Source organism: Mobula birostris, chromosome 28 (genome assembly GCF_030028105.1).
Source record: "Mobula birostris isolate sMobBir1 chromosome 28, sMobBir1.hap1, whole genome shotgun sequence".
Classification (NCBI taxonomy): Eukaryota; Metazoa; Chordata; class Chondrichthyes; order Myliobatiformes; family Myliobatidae; genus Mobula; species Mobula birostris.
Genome location: NC_092397.1, coordinates 24,943,937 through 24,962,136, shown reverse-complemented (window position 1 = coordinate 24,962,136; position 18,200 = coordinate 24,943,937). Strand labels below are relative to the sequence as shown.

The following is an 18,200-nucleotide window of genomic DNA, read 5'->3' as shown; positions in this document are numbered from 1 at the left end:
GGTTCATCTGTGGAATTCATTGCCACAGGGAGCTGTTAAGCCAGGACTTTATGTATATTTAAGGCAGAGGTTGATAGATTCTTGATTGGTCAGAGTATGAAGGGATACAGGGGAAAGGCAGGAGACTGGGGCTGAAAGGAAAAATGGATCAGCCACAATGAAATGTCAGAGCAGACGACGGGCCAAATGGTTGAATTCTGCTCCTATATCTTAGCCTGTGTCACTTCCTGAGAAACCTCAATCAATTTTATCAAGCATGATCTGCCCACACAAAACCATGTTGATTGTCCCTAAGCAGACCATGCCTTTCCGAATGTGCATAAATCCTGTGCCTCAGTATCCTCCCCAGTAGCTTCTCTACCACTGAAATGAGGCTGCCTTGCCTATAGGTTCCTGGATTCTTGTTATTTCCCTTCTTGATCAAAGCTGCAACATTTCCGACACTCCAGTCCTGTGGGACCTCACATGTTGTTATCGAGGACACATAGATCCTTGTCAAATCACCGGCAATCTGCTCACTTGTTTCTTTCACTGTTGTAGGATATTTGCCTTCAGGCCCTGGAGTCTTATCCATCTTATTGCTTTTCAGACGTCCCAGCACAACCTGCTCCTTAATCTCAAAATGTCTCTGCACATTCGCATGCCTCATTCTGTTTTCATTGCCATTCAATTCCTTCACTTCAGTAAATACTGACACAATATACTCATTCAGTACCTCAGCCACTTGATCTGACTTCAACCACATCATTCCTCCTTTAATCTTGAGTCGACATTTCTATTCTCTGGTTATCCTCGTCTTATTAATACAAATCACAAGGCCTTGGGATCATCTTTGGTCCTACATTACAAGGACAGTTTGTGGCCCCTTTTGGCCTTTCCTATCACCTGCTTTAGCATTTCCCTGCTACCTTTATATTCCAAAGGTACCCAGTCTGACTTTAGCTTCACAAACCTTCCATAACCTTTTGACTAAATTTAGGATCTCTCTGCTTGTCTAAAGATCCCTTACTTACCATCCTTCTCCTCACTCCTCACCGGAACATGCTGACCCTGAACTCAGAGTTGCTGGTCTTTAAACAACTCCCACACATCAGATGTGGACTTGTCCCAAACAATGTCCCTTGGCTCCTGTCTTCCTCCGTCCTGACTTGTCCTCCTGCAAATTAGTACCTTCATACAAGATCTACTTTTATTTTTACTTGTAACTAAGAAAAAAAGAAACTTGTGATCACTGTTCCCAAAATGTTCACTGACTCTCAACTGTCACCTGGCCTGGCTCATTCCCAACTGTTCTCACCTCTGGTTGGGCCCTGTACATAATGTTTCAAACACCTCTCAGATTCACTGAAGAAATCTGGCGCATTTAAGAATTAAGCAAGTTCCAGTTAATCTAGAGAAGATAATGTCCCCCCACTGGTTGTTGCGGGGCCAATACAAACACCCCAACAGTGTAACTGCAGGTTGCCTCTGTTTGCTGTGACATTCCCAGTGAGGTAACCTCTGCATTTTTAACCCCCCACTCACATGTAAAACAATGAAACCCAGGAATGTTGAGCTGCCAGCCCTGTCCGTCCGATAACATAGTACTCCTAGTGTTGAAATAAACTCATTTCAGCCCATCAGTCCCACCATGTTTATTAGCCTGATATTGGCTCTCGTTCTTTTCAGACTGTGTGTGAGGGAGTTTTGTTTTTCGCTGGAGCGCTTTGTGTCGGATGAATCGTTGGAAATTGGCGGTTGTGGTAAAGTGAAGGCGGAGCTGGACGATGAGAGGCCGGTCTCGGCTCTGTCCGTCACTCTGACTCTGTCTCCTCCCCTCCCCGCCTCTGTCTCTCTGCGCGTTTCTCGGGCAGGTCGGGGCGCTGTGTATGAAAGGAGACAGCAGCAGGCAGTTTGTCAGTGAGCAGCGACCTGAGTGAAGCAGCATCATGTCTGGCAGAGGGAAAGGAGGCAAAGGACTGGGCAAAGGCGGAGCCAAGCGGCACCGTAAAGTGCTCCGTGATAACATCCAGGGCATCACCAAACCGGCCATCCGCCGTCTGGCTCGCCGTGGCGGCGTCAAGCGGATCTCGGGTCTGATCTACGAGGAGACCCGCGGGGTGCTGAAGGTTTTCCTGGAGAATGTGATCCGGGATGCGGTCACCTACACTGAACACGCCAAGCGCAAGACGGTCACTGCCATGGATGTGGTGTACGCTCTGAAACGCCAGGGCCGCACTCTCTATGGCTTCGGCGGCTGAAAAACTCCCACTTCCTCCCGAGCACGAAACAAAGGCTCTTCTAAGAGCCACCCACCGCCTCACAGACGGAGCCGTATCCACAACCTTTTAATTATTTTTATCGATACATTCAGCTGAGTTACATTTGAAACACATTAATCGGTTCGGTTTGCAATATTCCTGCGAATCTGCCTTTCCAGTCGGTGATTACTTCAGAACCTCTGAACGCGTTAAGATCGATCTTCATTCTTTTATCCGTCTCGGACAGGAATCAGTTCACTCGTTTAGAGAAGCGACTCCGTAATTATGCATTTAAATCTTAACTCAGGGGATTAGATATTAAATTTATTAAATGAAACTGAAATTGTATAATGCGTGATAAAACTAACGGTAAATAATTTTTTAAAAAGTCTTCCAGCACCGTTGCTGGGTGCTCTGAAATTGGCGGGCAATTTGAAATTGATCCTGCGCCAATCACACTGTATTCTGATCCGATGAAGTCCGACCGCCAGTAAATTCCTAGAACTCCTTCTGTACGTGGTGTTAGAGGGCGTTTTTTTCTCTCTCTCTGGAGCTCTGTGTTTCGGACAAACCGTTGGAAATTGCCGGGTGTATTAAAGTGAAGACGGAGCTGGACGATGAGAGGCCGCTCTCGGCTCTGTCCGTCACTCTGACTCTGTCTCCTCCCCTCCCCGCCTCTGTCTCTCTGCGCGTTTCTCGGGCAGGAGTGGTGGCAGAGGATTGGAGGATGGGTCATGTTATCCAGTAATTTAGGATCGATGGAAAACCAAACACAAGACCATTGTGCAGATGCTGATGGAGGGTCTCGGCCTGAAACGTTGGCTGTTTCCAGTTTCTCATAGATGCTGCCTGGCCTGCTGAGTTCCTCCAGCACTGCGCGTGTATCGCTGCGAGGAAAAGCCTGGGAGCTGAGTCAGGGCTGATAACGTCACTGCCCGGCTCAGCAAATTTATCGATGTCACTAAAGTTGGTGATATCGTGGAGTGTGAAACAATGTAACTAACATTACAACAGGACGGTGATCAATGAGGTCACTGATTTGAGGAATGACAGATAAATGTGAGATGTTCCATTGTCATTGACGAACCAGGGCAGAACTGCCGTGGGGAATGGTCTGTCCCTGGGAGTGCTGTAAAACAGAGATATCGGGGTGTAGATATCGAATTCCTTCAGAGTGTAAACACAGGTAGGCAGGACGGTGAAGAAGCTGTTCGCCACACTCGCATTCATCGGGTAGAGTATCGGCCACTGGACTGTGACGTCACGTTACAGCTCTACCAGCCTCGGGGAAACTACTCTCGGAGCACGGAGTACAGTTATAGTTGCCCTGGGATCAGAGGGTGACATTAAACTGGAGAGGGTGCAAAAGGGATTTAACAGGAGGCTGCATAGGCCAGGACCTTTCTCACCAGAGTGTATGTGACATTAGAAAGGTGATAAAATAATGGCAGTCATAGATATGGTCAACAGTGAATCTGTTATCTCCAGGTTTATGGAGTTGGAAGCGAGAGATTACAGATATAAAGTGAGAGAGGAAAGATTTAAATAGGACCCTGAGGAGCAGGTTTTGTACACAGAATGTGCTGTTTACATGGAACAAACTACCCCAAGTGGTGGTGTAGGTGGGCACAGTTGCAATATCTCTTGGACTGTGGAGAGGGAAGTTTTACAGGGACATGGGCCAAATGCAGGCAACTGACAATAATTTTGTTTAGCCACTTGGTCAGCATGGATGTGTTGGGCTGAAGGACCTGTTTCTGTGCTGCATAACTCAGTAACTACGTCTGCTGCTGTGGCAGAGTGGGAGAGACAGGGTCAGTAGTGAGAAGGTTTGGGGGATGTAGACAGGAGAGTGAACGGTTGAGGATGTGGCAGATGGAACAGAATGTGGGGAAATGTGTGATCACCCATTCCCAGGAACAAACTGTAAGAGTCATTTCCACACAGGGATGTTCAGAGGGACCTGGGCATCCTTGCAAACAAATCACTTGAGTTTACATGCAGATACAACAAGTAATGAGAGTGCCTGAACTGTGCTGTACTATTCTATGTTCTATTTATATGGGAGGCAGGGTTTGAGGGTCGGCACAACATTGTGGGCCGAAGGGCCTGTACTGTGCTGTACTATTCTATGTTCTATGTTCAAACAGTATTTTGTCCTGTGATCCATGGGGATTGTACAAGAGGGTACAGAGGTCTCACTGGGATTATATAGGGCCCTGGTGAGAGCACACCTTGAGTATCGTGTCCAGGTTTGGTCACACTTCCTCAGGAAGGATATCCCTGCAATAGAGGGAGTGCAGTGACTGTTCCCCACACTGACTGGGTTGGTTCCGTGGATGGAAGGTTGGTTATATGAGAGGAGAGTGAGTGCGCTGGGTCTGTATTCCCTGCTGTTTATGAGAAAACGAGGAAATCTGTTAGATTCTTTCAGGATATGACAGGCAATAGGCAAGGAGGATCTTTCCCCTGAATGAGAACTCCATATCTGAGGAAAATACCCTTAGAATGAGGTGTAAATCACAAACACGAGAGAATCTGCTGATGCTAGAAGTCAAACGCAACACACACAAAATGCTGGAAGAACTCAGCAGGACAGGCAGCCTCTATGAAAAAGAGTTAACAGTCGACACTTCGGGCCAAGACACTTCATCAGATCTCAGGGTGAAGATTCTCAGCCCGAAGCATCGACTCGTTACTCTTTTCCATAGATGCTGCCTGGCCTGCTGACTTCCTCCAGCATTTTGTGTCTGTTGCTCAGAATGAGGTGACAAGCATTCAGGATGGAAATGAGATATTTTGTTAATCAGAGAACAAAGAACTTCTGTATTCCTTATATAAGTAATGTGGAGCCTCAGTTGCTGGGTTGAGTCAAAGCTGAGATCAACAGTTTCTGGGAGAGATTTAGTCACTAAGTGAGTCCGTAAGACCATAAGATATAGGAGCAGAATTTGGCCATTTTGCCTGTTGAGCCTTCTCTGGCATTTCATCATCACTGATCAATTTTTCCTCTCAGCCCCAATCTCCTGCCTTCCATTGTATCCCTTCATGCCCTGACCAATCAAGAATCTATCAATCTCTGCCTCTACCCAGTGATTTGGCCTCCACAGCTGCCTGTAGCAAAACAATTCACAGATTCACCACTCTCTGGCTGAAGAAATTCCTCCTCATTTCCATTCTAAAAGGATGCCCCTCTATTTTGAAGCTGTGTGGTCCAGTTTTAGACACACCCATCACAGGAAAAATCCTCTCCACATCCACTCAATCAAGCCCTTTCACTATTTGATAGGTTTCAATTTGGTAACCCTTCTTTCTTCGAAGTTCCAATGAATAGAGGCCCAGAGCCGTGAAACTCTCTTCATTAGGCAAGCCATTTAATCCTGAGTAAAATTCTCCATTTGTGATGTCATGTCAGCACAAAAAAATCTGGATTTCAGAGATGTTTGCATTTTGGAATTATGGACCAATCTGCACAGCCCTAATCACTAATTTGTACTGCAGTGAACACTGTTAATTTAACCCATGCAATCCCAGGCATACAGATGCAAAATAAAGACAATTCTAAACTGAAAGTAGGAAAGTTGAACCTTACTTGGAGGTAAAGCCTGATTACTAGGCCTCAGAACATTCTACTCCCCAAATGGTCAAAATAAAGCCAAGTAACAAGGTCTAAAATACCCACAACATGCAGAGTTACATGCCTCTCATTACCTTGATCCATGGGATAAACACAAGCGGGCCTGATTAACCCTGGCTGGGTTGTCTGGGCGAGGATGTCTCATGATTAAAGACCCAAAACACCCAATGACCCCAGGTTGCATTACTGACGATGTGTCCCTTTGCAACACCGGTTCATTAAGCCAAGTGGTGTCAGGCCACGTTAATGAAGGGCATGGGCCAGATTGAAGTGGCTACACTACACTACCCTATCCACCATAGCCCCACCTATCTCACCATACTAAACTCCACAGCATTATCTCTCCCAGCCCCGCATATACATCCACCAGCCCTACCCTCAAACCTAATCCTGAGGTCCAAGGGGGCACACACCCCCACTAACCCTGGGCACACACCCAAAAACCCGATAACCAGTGTAAGGGGGAAGAAGATGCACTAAAGGCAAGTGTTGGACTTGGTTGATGAAGGCATGGGCCAGATCAAAGTGGCAGCGTTGTGTGACACTGAATCTAGAGTGACGAGATGAAGAAGCACAAGAGGGATGATTCTCCCACTGCCGGCATAATCTGTTTGTTATTTTGATTTTGTTCTGATAGTCTTCTGTCTGTTTGAATATTTTGGTATAATTCATATTTAATTTCAGTGTTTCTTGTCAGTGTTGTGTCTCTGATGCAATGTCTGTGATGCTGCTACAAATACTTTGTTCCTTTCACCTGTGCATAAATAAACTCGATTTAAACTTTACACTGAAATGTCCAAATCTCTCCTTCACTCTCCTGCAGCCCTATGTCATGAACTAAATGTCCTAGTGTTTAATTTTACAATATTTCATCTGATTTTATTTTCATTCGGCTTTTGAAATTTGCGTTTCCCTTTTCAATTTCAGCCCGCACCCCGGCCTGTCTCTGCCCTTCAGTACTTCCTCCCGCATCAAACGACAGCGGTAAACCCCGCCCATTGGCGCCGCTTCCCATCCCCCAGCGTTCCGATTGGTGATTCATTTCTCCAAACAGCCAATGGAAATGCTCAGCATTCCCATCCTCATTAACATACCGCTTTGGGCGCTGCCTATTTAATCCGCGCTCCGGACAGCTTCTGCTTATTATTGTGTTTGAAACCGACGAGGAAATGCCTGATCCAGCGAAACCCGCTCCCAAGAAGGGCGCCAAGAAAGCTTTGTCCAAACCAGCGAGCAAGACTGGCAAGAAGCGCAAGAGGTCGAGGAAGGAGACTTACGCCATCTACATCTACAAAGTGATGAAGCAGGTTCACCCCGACACCGGCATCTCCTCCAAGGCCATGAGCATCATGAATTCATTCGTCAACGATATTTTCGAGCGCATCGCGGGCGAGGCTTCCCGCCTGGCCCATTACAACAAGCGGTCCACCATCAGCTCCCGGGAGATCCAGACCGCCGTGCGGCTGCTGCTGCCCGGGGAGCTGGCCAAGCACGCCGTGTCCGAAGGGACAAAGGCGGTGACCAAGTACACCAGCTCCAAGTGAAGACAAGTTCACTGACAAAACAAACCGGAAAATCAAAGGCTCTTTTAAGAGCCACTCACGGTTTCATTAAAAGAGTTACACGATATTGAGACATGGAATTGAGGTAAATTTGGAATTTTTTGTTGAAATGCTCATTCAGAATCTTATCCCCGTTAATCAGAACTTGCTGTCCGCTGCTCAGTATAATCCCAATTTCTCTGTTAATTCCTGCCAACTGCCCAGACACGGAATCGTTACACACCCGTTTCCCCGTCGCTTCCTCTCGGTCATCAGATTTCTCTGACATGGACGCTAATGTTTCTGGTTTAAATACCGTGGGTTCATTAAGCTTTGTCCCATTTTCGATACTTCTCTTAACCCCATTCCGACGCAAGAGCTGAACACTGTCACGGGTCGTTCAGAGTACTTGTTAAAGCTCCACTTTCTGACGGGTGACCCCTTGCTAAACTGACTTGAGTTTACACAATGACCGACCGCGAACAGCAGCTGAGGACCGGTTTTATTCCAATCGTTTATCAATTGAAAGATATCGGTGAACTAATTTCTCAGACACCATCGCAATATTAACTACACTTTGTTTAAGTGTGTCGGACTCCAGTAACGGGGGTAAAGAGCCGACAAACAAACCTGTTGTGGTTTAATTTCAGCAACAAAGGCTTTTTTGGCGGTGTATTGCAAATTTCAGTTTATTTCGGCGGTTAGACGGTATTTTCCGCGCTTCTACAGTCTGATTGGTGAATAAGGCAGCTCTGTGATTGGAATATTTGCTCTTTCAAATCAGAATGGGCACTGGTTCACCAATCATAAACGCCCCACTACATTCCGCACCTCCCGCCCCGCCTGCATCAGAAGGGCGATTTTCAGAAGCCTGATTTCTAATGGTCAAAACTTCGTTTATTTCTGATTTATCAAATCTATGTGATGTTATATGTATTCAGGAAACCTGATTGTTATCGCATTTAAGTTCTTCCTTCCAGTGTTATATTGTAATTAAGCGTGATAGATTAGTTGGTAGAGGAGGTGGTGTTGCAAGTTTTTTTTAAAGAGAGGGAGAGGCCATAAAGTTGTGGATGTAAATGAAATGTATGAGGCATTTGAAGACATTTGATTCCACAGGTAGGGGCAATAAAGTGGTATATTATTATAACGTCGACTGTACCTCTTCCTAGAGATGCTGCCTGGCCTGCTGCGTTCACCAGCAACTTTTATGCGTGTTGCTTGAAATTCCAGCATCTGCAGATTTCCTCGTGTTTGTGTATTATTATAACCATTGTGGAAAGCTTCCGATTGATTTGTTGGAGAGTATACGTAGCTCTAGCTCACTAAGCGTTGTATGGTGTGGGGATTTTAACACATAATTAATTTACTGTGGGGTTGTTCTCAGATTGGTAATATTTTGTTTATAGAAGAGTTTCAGATATTTCATATCCTGTTAGTCTTTATGGTGGGAGAGGTACGAGATTTAATGTTCATAATAGTTCTGAAAATGCTGTAAATTTAACTTTAGTTTTGAACATTGGAGTGAGTAGTGGGATGTCATGGGAGATGAAGCATTGGGGAGTGATCGTTTCCCTATGTTTATAAGCTTGGGTTTGGATTTATATAGGGGGCATGAGGCCACTTTTAGGAGGTGGAACTCTGGTAAAGCAAATTGGGAGAAGTTTGAATGTTTTATGTGCTGAGTGTCTGTCTGGGCTGAATGGTGAGGATGATGTGGATTTCTGCAAAGAAACGTTGTGACATTATTCATCAAATAGTGGTGGCAGAGATTCAATTTAAAAAGTGCAGTAGTGGGAGAAAAGCTGTACCGTGGTGGACGGAGGAGTGTGCAGAGGCAGTTACTGAGAGAAACGTGGCATTTCGGAAAGTTAGGAAGTATCACTCTCCGTGTAATCATATTAAGTGTAACAGGTCACAGGCCGTGGTGAGGAAAGTAATGAAGCTTGTGAAAAAGATTTACTGGAGGTCATATTGTGAAAGTATTGGAAGGACTATTAAACTTGAAGATGTTTGGGGAATGACTAAGAAAATGGGGGTGTGGGATTCATAGGGTTCCGAATATTGATTAAAGAAGGTAATACAATTGTTCCTGAAGGAGAGACGGTTGAGTCCTGGCTCGGTCATTTGCTGCAATTCATAATCAAAATAGGTGGAGAGACTAAACAATGTAGCAATAAGGTTTTACAAGAATATCTTAATGTGTTGGAAACCAGCTGTAGCAATGATAGTATTAGTGATGTAGAGTTTCTTTGTGTGAATTTAAGAATTCTCTCTCCCCTCCCCCACCTTTTAAAATTTACTCCTCATTGTTTTTTCTCCAGTCCTGCTGAAGAATCTCGGCCCAAAACGTCAGCTGTACTTTTATCCACAGATGCTGCCTGGCCTGCAGAGTTTCTCCAGCATTTTGTGTGTGTTCCTTGGATTTCCAGCATCTGCAGATTTTCTCCTGTTTATTACTCAATGTCAACAAGCATTTTGTATAACAACTGTCACAGTTCCACTCATTTAGAAATGCAGATATGAAACTCGAGGTTCAGCAGATGCTGGGAATAAACTGTAAAGTGACACACACAAAGTACTGCGGGAACTCAGCAGGTCAGGCAGCAGCTAAACAGAGGAATAAACAGTCTAGATAGGATGAAGTGTCTTGGCCCATAATATCAACTATTTATTTGTCTGCACAGATGCTGCTGGGGGGCACTGAGTCCCTCCAGTATTTTGCAAACATAAACCTCTTTTTTCAGTCAATCAGTTTCCAAATGTTGCTGAACTTTCATTTGCAGCCTCATCCTCCTGGTCTGATTCCCTCCTTCTACTCTACATAAACTCAAGCCTCCATCACATCTGGAGCTCCAAAGCCCTCATTTGTGCTGACCCGTCTTGTTTCTGCTCCACCATTCTGCTGTCGTACTTTAGAGGAGAGTGTTGTATTGCAACAGCCCGGCAGGGTGAGGCACAGCCCTTCGAAATCAGTGAAAATGACACAAAACAATGAACAGAGTGGGACAGGAAGATTTTAACAACACAAGACTTCAGCCTTGGTCCAGAGCTGTGAGGGATGAGGAATATTTCGGAGAAAACCACAGTAAATTAATCCTCTGCAGTTTACAGAAAGTCGTGGAGTGAATTCAAGGTAAACCTCTTCATCGCCAGACCGGTGACCAGTTACATCCTGAACATTATAGGGTGAGTTAGTGGTGAACGGCAGGGATGGGGTTGAAAGCTCTGGTGTGCAATAGGAACACAAGCAGGTATCAGCTGGACTGAGTGGCCTCTCGACTGTTCATTATCAGTGTGACAGGGAGGAAGCACCTGAGACACAGGATTTGAAATGGAATTGATCTATTTGTCTATGACAGATCCACAATATTAAACATCAGTGTATTTTAAGATGGTGGGATGAACCCCCTCAATGCTCAGTAACCAGGGTTCAGTCCTGGGTCTGATGAGCAGCCACAATATCTGTGGAATCTGACATTAACAGTCCCATATACAGCTTCTTATAACTTCCTCCCTGATGTGAAGTTGCTGGTGTTTCAGCAGGTGGGATGACTTGAGTAAATTTCTTTGCTGACTTAGGACAGAAGTGTGTCCTCTATGAATTGTAAACTCACTGGAGCCTCACACGGTGGGTGAACTGAATGAATCTCCTCCCACACTTGGAACAGGTGTGAAGCTGTACTGAGAGACAGAGACAACAGAGCCAAGTCTAGCTGCTCACCGGTGTGAACTGGCTGGTGTTGTAATAGCTTGTGACTGAATGAATCCCGTCCGCCATGGAGCAGGTGAATGGCCTCTCCCCGTGTGAACTTGCTGGTGTATCTGCAGGTGCAGTGGCCTGGTGAATCCCTTCCAAAATGAGAGGCGGTGAACGCCAACTCACTGTTATCAACTCTATGGCCATTTATCAGGTCAGTCCATGGACAAGTCCACGTATTGGGACTCTGGTGTGCTGTCTTCTCAACCATCTCCCCCTTCATATTCAGTGATTGGTAGCATTCAAATGCTGGGGAACTGACAGACACAGCAGAAGTGACACGCTGTTGCATTTGAGATTCTCAGACAGAAATTCTTTGCCTTTTCTGCCTGTAAAATGTTTGCAAAGATGATCAACAGGTGAAAGAGAATACATCTCAGCTGAGATTATTTTGGTTTTCATGTTGATGTCTGATGTCACACTGTTACAGTGAGGCTGAACACTGTGCGGAGGAACAACACTTCTAACTGGGCATAGTACAGGCATAAGGACACAACATCAAATTCTCTGTTTTCCTCTCTGCCCATCAAGCTGTGACTTGGCTCAGTGTGTCTCTCTCCATTACTATAGCTTCACATTCTGGGTATCTCCCACAGACCTACTAAGCACACAATACAAACAGAGCTGCTTTGTGAGAGTTTCTGCTGATTGTGACCCTGCTGGCATTCGACGGTAGTAAACTCAGAGTCAGCGATGCCATTGAACCTCAAGAGAATGTGATCAGGTTTTCTTGGTGCAGATTGATACTGCGGTATTCTTGCAGTGTGAAGACTTTTACAAATAAAATGGCATGAGGCATTTTCTATTTCAGGAAAACCATAACTCATTTATTGTCCTCCAAATACAGAAACATAAAGCACAGTTTAAAAAAAAACTTCACATACTTACATCATAACAGCAGTCCAGCTTCTAAAAGAGAAACACAACAGAATGTCAGTGGTCATTAATTACGCACATTTCCAGCCATGACATTACCCTACAGCGACCCCACCCCCCACTGAATCCTCTTACTGCTCCCGCTCTGTGATCTTTAGAGCAGTTTACTTCCTTTTAGTGACACTTGCAAGATAATACAGAGGAACACATCAAGTTCTCTCGTGTATTAGTGCTCCTAAGGGTGCTGCCATTTACTGTGGAGTTTCTTCTGACATTTTACCTGTAAAACTCCTCACACTTGTCCAGATTAAAATCCATTTCCCCCATTTCTCCATCCATGATTCCAATTGATCTATATCCACTTCTGTCCATTTGACAACCTTCCTCGCCACCCACAACTATACCAATATTAATGTCATCAGCGATCTGATCCGCCCACGTATGTTTTAATCTGATCAAACAAAGGTCCCATCACTGATCACTGTGGACACACTGGTTACATATCTACAGTCAAAATCATTCTCAATTCTATCAGTTCAAATGTTGCTACACGATACACACCATTCAAACCCTCCCACACCGAGACTCGAGGAAAGTTACACATTTATCACAAGACCAGAGTTGGGTTGAATGGTCTGGGCTTGTTACTCTGGATGCTCTGCTCCAAAGTCCATTCAGATTAGTACAACGTAACCAGATACATCATCACTGAGACACTGATGTGCAGCATTGTGTCACAAACAGGAGAAAATCTACAGTTGCTGGAAATCCAAGCCACACACACAAATGCTGAACAAACTCAGCGGGTCAGGCAGCATCTATAGAAAAAAAACACAGCCACTGTTTTGGGACAAAACCCTTCGGCAGGACTTAGGAGAAAATCTGAGGAGTAGATTTAAAAGCTGGGGAAGGGGAGAGAGAAAATAAGGTGAGTGTGAAACCTGTAGGGGGCTGGGAAGTTGATTAGTGAAAGAGACAGGAGGCCATGGAAGAAAGAAAAGGGGAGAGGAGCACCAGAGGGAGATGGTGGGTGGGCAAGATGATGGGAAATGGTGAAGGGGGGGGTGTGGGAGGCATTACCAGAAATGCGAGAGTTCGATGTTCATGCCGTCAGGTTGGAAGCCACCCATAAGGTGTTGTTCCTCCAACAAATGTGTGGCCACATCGCATTGTGTGATATTGTTTAAAAAGCTAAAAATAATTCAATTGTGAGGATGAATCTGAAAGAAGTTTCTACATTTACACTGCATGAGAGACTGGGAGACACAGTGCCAAGTACCAACTCCCACGCTGTACCAGAGACTGACAGGTACAGAATGAACCTCACACTCTCACACTGTACCAGAGACTGACGGGTACAGAATGAACCCCACACTCTCACACTGTACCAGAGACTGACAGGTACAGAATGAACTCCACACTCTCACACTGTACCAGAGGCTGACGGGTACAGAATGAACCCTGTACGTAATGTACAGACATTACGTACTTTAACAAAACCCAACAACGCTCCTCCCCACCTCAAGACAGCACCACTTTGATCAATTTACACTGCAATGGACTGTCTTGAGACTCGTTCAAATTCTCTGCAACACACATCAAAGTTGCTGATGAACGCAGCAGGCCAGGCAGCATCTCTGGGAAAGAGGTACAGTCGACATTTTGGGCCGAGACCCTTCGTCAGGACTAACTGCTAATTCTCTTCTCTTTTTACAATTCTGTACAGCAGTTTAGTTCTTGTGAGCACTGTATCGTGGATACTATGTGTTTATGATGCTGCTGCAGTAAATTTATCTTTCACCTGGTCCATTTGACCTTCGGTCTCCTGCTGTCCTGTTTCATTACATAAACGTTTCATATTATCAACTGTGTGTTTTCCTCATTCCATCTGCTTTTCTAGCAGATACGACGGGCCGAATGACCGAATACTGTCGCTGTAGTTGGTCCATTTTGTATTTTAGATTTCCTTCCTGCGGAATTAACCGGCAGCGGCAACTCACCAGATCGGTGACAGGTCCCTGTCCACGGTGTTACCCAAAACGAACACTGGGTAGTGCAGAACGAGTTCTGATTGGTTGAACGAATTCCTTTAGCTATCCAATCAAATTATCCTACTGCATGAACGTTACTTCAAATAGCCATTGAGAAACCTAGGCATCCCATCCCTCATTAGCATACACCTCTGGGCGCTGCCTATTTAATTCGTGCTCCGGGTCCGTTTTGCTGATTTGTGGTTCTGAAGCGGTCAGCTGAAATGCCTGAGACAGCGAAACCCACTCCGAAGAAGGGCGCCAAGAAAACTCTGCCCAAACCAGCCGGTAAGGCAGGGAAGAAGCGCAAGAGGCTGAGGAAGGAGAGTTACTCCATCTACATCTACAAAGTGATGAAGCAGGTTCACCCCGATACTGGCATCTCCTCCAAGGCCATGAGCATCATGAATTCATTCGTCAACGACATCTTCGAGCGCATCGGGGGCGAGGCTTCACGCCTGGCCCATTACAACAAGCGGTCAACCATCACCTCACGGGAGATCCAGACCGCCGTGCGCCTGCTGCTGCCCGGGGAGCTGGCCAAGCACGCCGTTTCCGAAGGGACAAAGGCGGTGACCAAGTACACCAGCTCCAAGTAAAGTTCCCCAGTGAGATGATCGAAAACACAACGGCTCTTTTAAGAGCCACTCACGATTTCACTGAGAGAGTTGTACTAGCATTTAGGCAATACATGGCGCACGTTTTATGTGTGGTGGCTTTTACAGGAGCTAAAGAGCGGTTGGAATATCCGCTTCATCTTCCCCCTATAATCCTGGTGTTTAACATTCCTCCCACTCCCGTTGCTGTTTTAGCTGTGGGTTCAGGAGTTTATTATTTGGAGTTAGGTAACTTCTCTGAATCTCATTTTAATTCGAGGCCGGAACGACTTCACGGTTCTTTCATAGAACAGTTTTTTTAAAAAAATTGCAGACTAGCCGCTGGTCACAGTTTGAGACCGTTTGTCCATAACCTGCTAACGTTTACACAATGACCAGCACCGGGCAGAAGCTGAGTGTCAGTTTTACTCGGTTCCTTTACGAGTTGAAAGAAATTTGAGTTCCCAGACACTCCATTATCAACTACACTTACATTAAATGTGCCCGGTTTCAATAACAGGGGGAAATACGAAGACCCAGTCCTCAAACAGATCAGCAATGATTTAATTTCAGATTAAATTTGAACAATGAGTTTTTTTTGGCGGGCTTTTTCCAATTTTCAGAGTACTTTGGGGAGGAGATGGTTACACTCCGCGCTTCTGCCTTTACGGGCTCTTGATTGGTGATTAAGGCAGTTCGTCGATTGGGCCATTTCTTTTCACCAATGAAAACAAGCAGCATTAAACCAATCACGAGCATTAGTTTGCATTCTCAAAGAAGATATAAAAATGCGAGCTGGGGCGGGTGAACATTCCCTCCCTGTCGCTGGAGCAGTTACTGTGACTTTGGAAATGTCTGGACGTGGAAAAAGCGGCGCCGGCAAAGTTCGGTCCAAGGCCAAATCTCGCTCATCTCGGGCTGGACTGCAGTTCCCGGTCGGCCGGGTTCATCGACTCCTAAGAAAGGGCAACTATGCTGAGCGGGTGGGTGCCGGAGCCCCGGTCTATCTGGCTGCTGTTCTCGAGTATCTGACAGCCGAAATCCTCGAATTGGCCGGCAATGCAGCCCGGGACAATAAGAAGACCCGCATCATCCCCCGACACCTGCAGCTGGCCGTCCGCAACGACGAGGAGCTGAACAAGCTGCTGGGAGGGGTGACTATCGCTCAGGGCGGTGTGTTACCCAATATTCAGGCTGTGCTGTTGCCCAAGAAAACCGGCGGTGCCAGTAAGTGAAGCGACGTAAACTGAACCTATTTACCCAAAGGCTCTTTTCAGAGCCACTCACAGTGTCTGTGGAAGGGCTGAACAGCGGGTGATTACCGTTCGGAGTAACTCGGCTGTGTATCTGACACGGCCCCGATCGGAGGCATCCCTGGTAACGTTTTCTCTCCTTCCGTCGTGTTTCTTCCGCGAATTAAATCGGTAAAAGTCTGCAGAGTACGCGGTCCGCTACACCCTGCCTCATTTCCCCTCTCTGCTGGCTGAATGGAGCTCTCTCCCCTTGTGGGGCGGGGAAATTAACTTTCAGAGTCAGCCCCCGGAGGGTGAATTTAATCTCCGATCATTGAACGATTCCGGTCTTCATGACCTGAAACCGCGTTGTCTGGGTTTCACATTGCGGGTTGACCCTGGACCGTCCCACTGATCGCTTCATGAGCAATTCCCACCGCCTCACAGAACAATATTGATTTGCAGCTTTACATTTATCTGCAAAAGTACATTTACCGTATGGAACTGACAGTATTTACTGAAAATCTCGTCCGCCTGGGTCTCTGAAATATAAATGAACATTTGCAAAGAAAGGGTCAGTTTGGTCAGATCTCCCGAGACACGGCTCCCTCTGTGAGGCGGTGGGTCGCTCTGATACAGACTTTTGTTTGTGCCAGGAAGAAAAGGGAGGGGGTGGGTGGATCGACAAGGAGGTTCAGTGCTGTCCTGTCTCTAGTAGGAACTTCTAAATACTGATTGATAAAACTGGACACACAGAATAAATTCTGCGCCACCAACCCTTTTGCAGTGCGGCGGTCCCAGTATACATGATGCGGCAATCCCCAGGGATGTCTTCTTTAAGTACCACTGAGATGTTCTCCCTGGTCAAACACATCTCTCCCCTCCACTCCATCGTACCTGTAGCATTTGTACTGTGAAACTGAGCTGCCGGTCCTGCCCCTCCGACAATCATTTTTCTGTTGGGGATATAATATCCCAGTCTCCTGCACGGATCCATGCCCAGGGGCCATCTGCTGTTCAGAGAACAAAGGACAGTACAGGAGTGGCCCTTTGGCCCTTCTCTACATATACTTGTGACTGTCTAAGATTTCCTTAAATACTCCTGTGCTCTCTGTCTCTGCCACCACCCCTGGCAGTGCATTCCATGTCTCCATCAATCTGTTTTCTTCACTTTCTTCCTCTGAGCTTAAATACATGCCTTCTGTGAAAAATATTACTGGCTGTCTACACCAACTATGACCACAAAATTCCACAGGTTTCTATCAAATCTCTCCTGAGCCAACGCCACTCCAGAAGCAAAAAGTTTCAGCATGTCGAGCCTCTCCTCAGCGCACACCTCCTCCAGACATCCTGCTCCAAACCCTCCACATGCTTCCTATAATGAGGTGATCAGAACTGAACACGATACTCTCAATGTGGCCTAACCAGCATTTTATAAACCTGTAACATCATGTCCTGGTGCTTGAACTCAATGCCTTGCCTGATGAAGGTAAACATGCCATACACCGACTTCACCTCCCTGTCAACCTGTGCTCCCAGTTTTAGGGAACCGATGTCTCTGAACCTCGACATCCTTCTCTTTGTCAATACTGTTAATGTTCCTGCCATTAACTGTGTACACACCCTTGATGTTGGATCTCCCAAAGTGCAGCCCTAGGTATCCTTTTCACCACAACGAATGTACGGAATACAATGGGATTATCTTCAATCCTACTTGCCAGAGATTTTTCATCACTGTTTCCAGCTCTCCGAATGTTCTTGAGTTCCCCTATTTTTTTAAATATAGTCCTCAAACACCCTGTTTGATTCTAGCTTCCTAAGCCTTACTTATGCTTCTTCCTCCTCCTCGATTAAATTAACTTCCTGTCTCATCATCCAAGGTTCCTGAACCTTGCCATTCTTGACCCTCCCTCTTACTGGAACAAACTGGCCCTGAAACACTGCACTGGTCTTTAAACAAACTCCAGGTCAGATGTGGATTTGACTCAAAATCCATCATTACATATTGCTGTGCCTGGCATCTAACTTAGCTTCAATCTCTCCATTCAGTGACTAGTGTTCTGTTTCACATCCCCCTGTCAATCTCGTTTCAACCCTCATAGGGTGCAGCAATGAACTTCATGATCCTGACCGCCCTCCACTGAAACTGCAAACCATTCCTCTTGTAAATGTCACCCCAGCACCAGAAGAGGTTCCAATGTTCCGTAATCCTGAAACCCTGTCCCTGTATCAGCTCCTTAGCCACACATTCATTAGCTCTCACTTTCTGTTTGTATCCCTACCACCAC

General features: G+C 46.0%; 3 protein-coding genes and 1 pseudogene across 3 annotated transcripts in view; all 4 read left to right on the top strand.

Annotated features, from left to right (window-relative positions):
• Positions 1-15,935, top strand: part of LOC140189349 (uncharacterized) — a 149,944-nt gene extending 134,009 nt beyond the window's left edge. Inside the window, exon 3 of the mRNA XM_072246094.1 lies at positions 15,515-15,935. Coding sequence (XP_072102195.1) covers positions 15,515-15,915 — 401 coding nt within the window. The 3' untranslated portion in view covers positions 15,916-15,935. The remainder of the gene's footprint in view (positions 1-15,514) is intronic.
• On the top strand, positions 1,889-2,654 carry LOC140189085 (histone H4). Its single transcript, XM_072245786.1, has one exon. The coding sequence runs from the start codon at positions 1,929-1,931 to the stop codon at positions 2,238-2,240; it is 312 nt and encodes a 103-aa protein (XP_072101887.1). The 5' UTR covers positions 1,889-1,928; the 3' UTR covers positions 2,241-2,654.
• On the top strand, positions 7,043-7,510 carry LOC140188847 (histone H2B-like). The gene has a single exon (XM_072245501.1). The coding sequence runs from the start codon at positions 7,047-7,049 to the stop codon at positions 7,419-7,421; it is 375 nt and encodes a 124-aa protein (XP_072101602.1). The 5' UTR covers positions 7,043-7,046; the 3' UTR covers positions 7,422-7,510.
• LOC140188884 (histone H2B 1/2-like) lies at positions 11,198-14,683 on the top strand (annotated as a pseudogene).
• Positions 15,936-18,200: the final 2,265 nt, after the last annotated feature.

Bases quoted from the DNA above. Each gene is read 5' to 3' on its own strand.
- LOC140189085 (XM_072245786.1), top strand. From the start codon at position 1,929: ATGTCTGGCAGAGGGAAAGGAGGCAAAGGACTGGGCAAAGGCGGAGCC.
- LOC140188847 (XM_072245501.1), top strand. From the start codon at position 7,047: ATGCCTGATCCAGCGAAACCCGCTCCCAAGAAGGGCGCCAAGAAAGCT.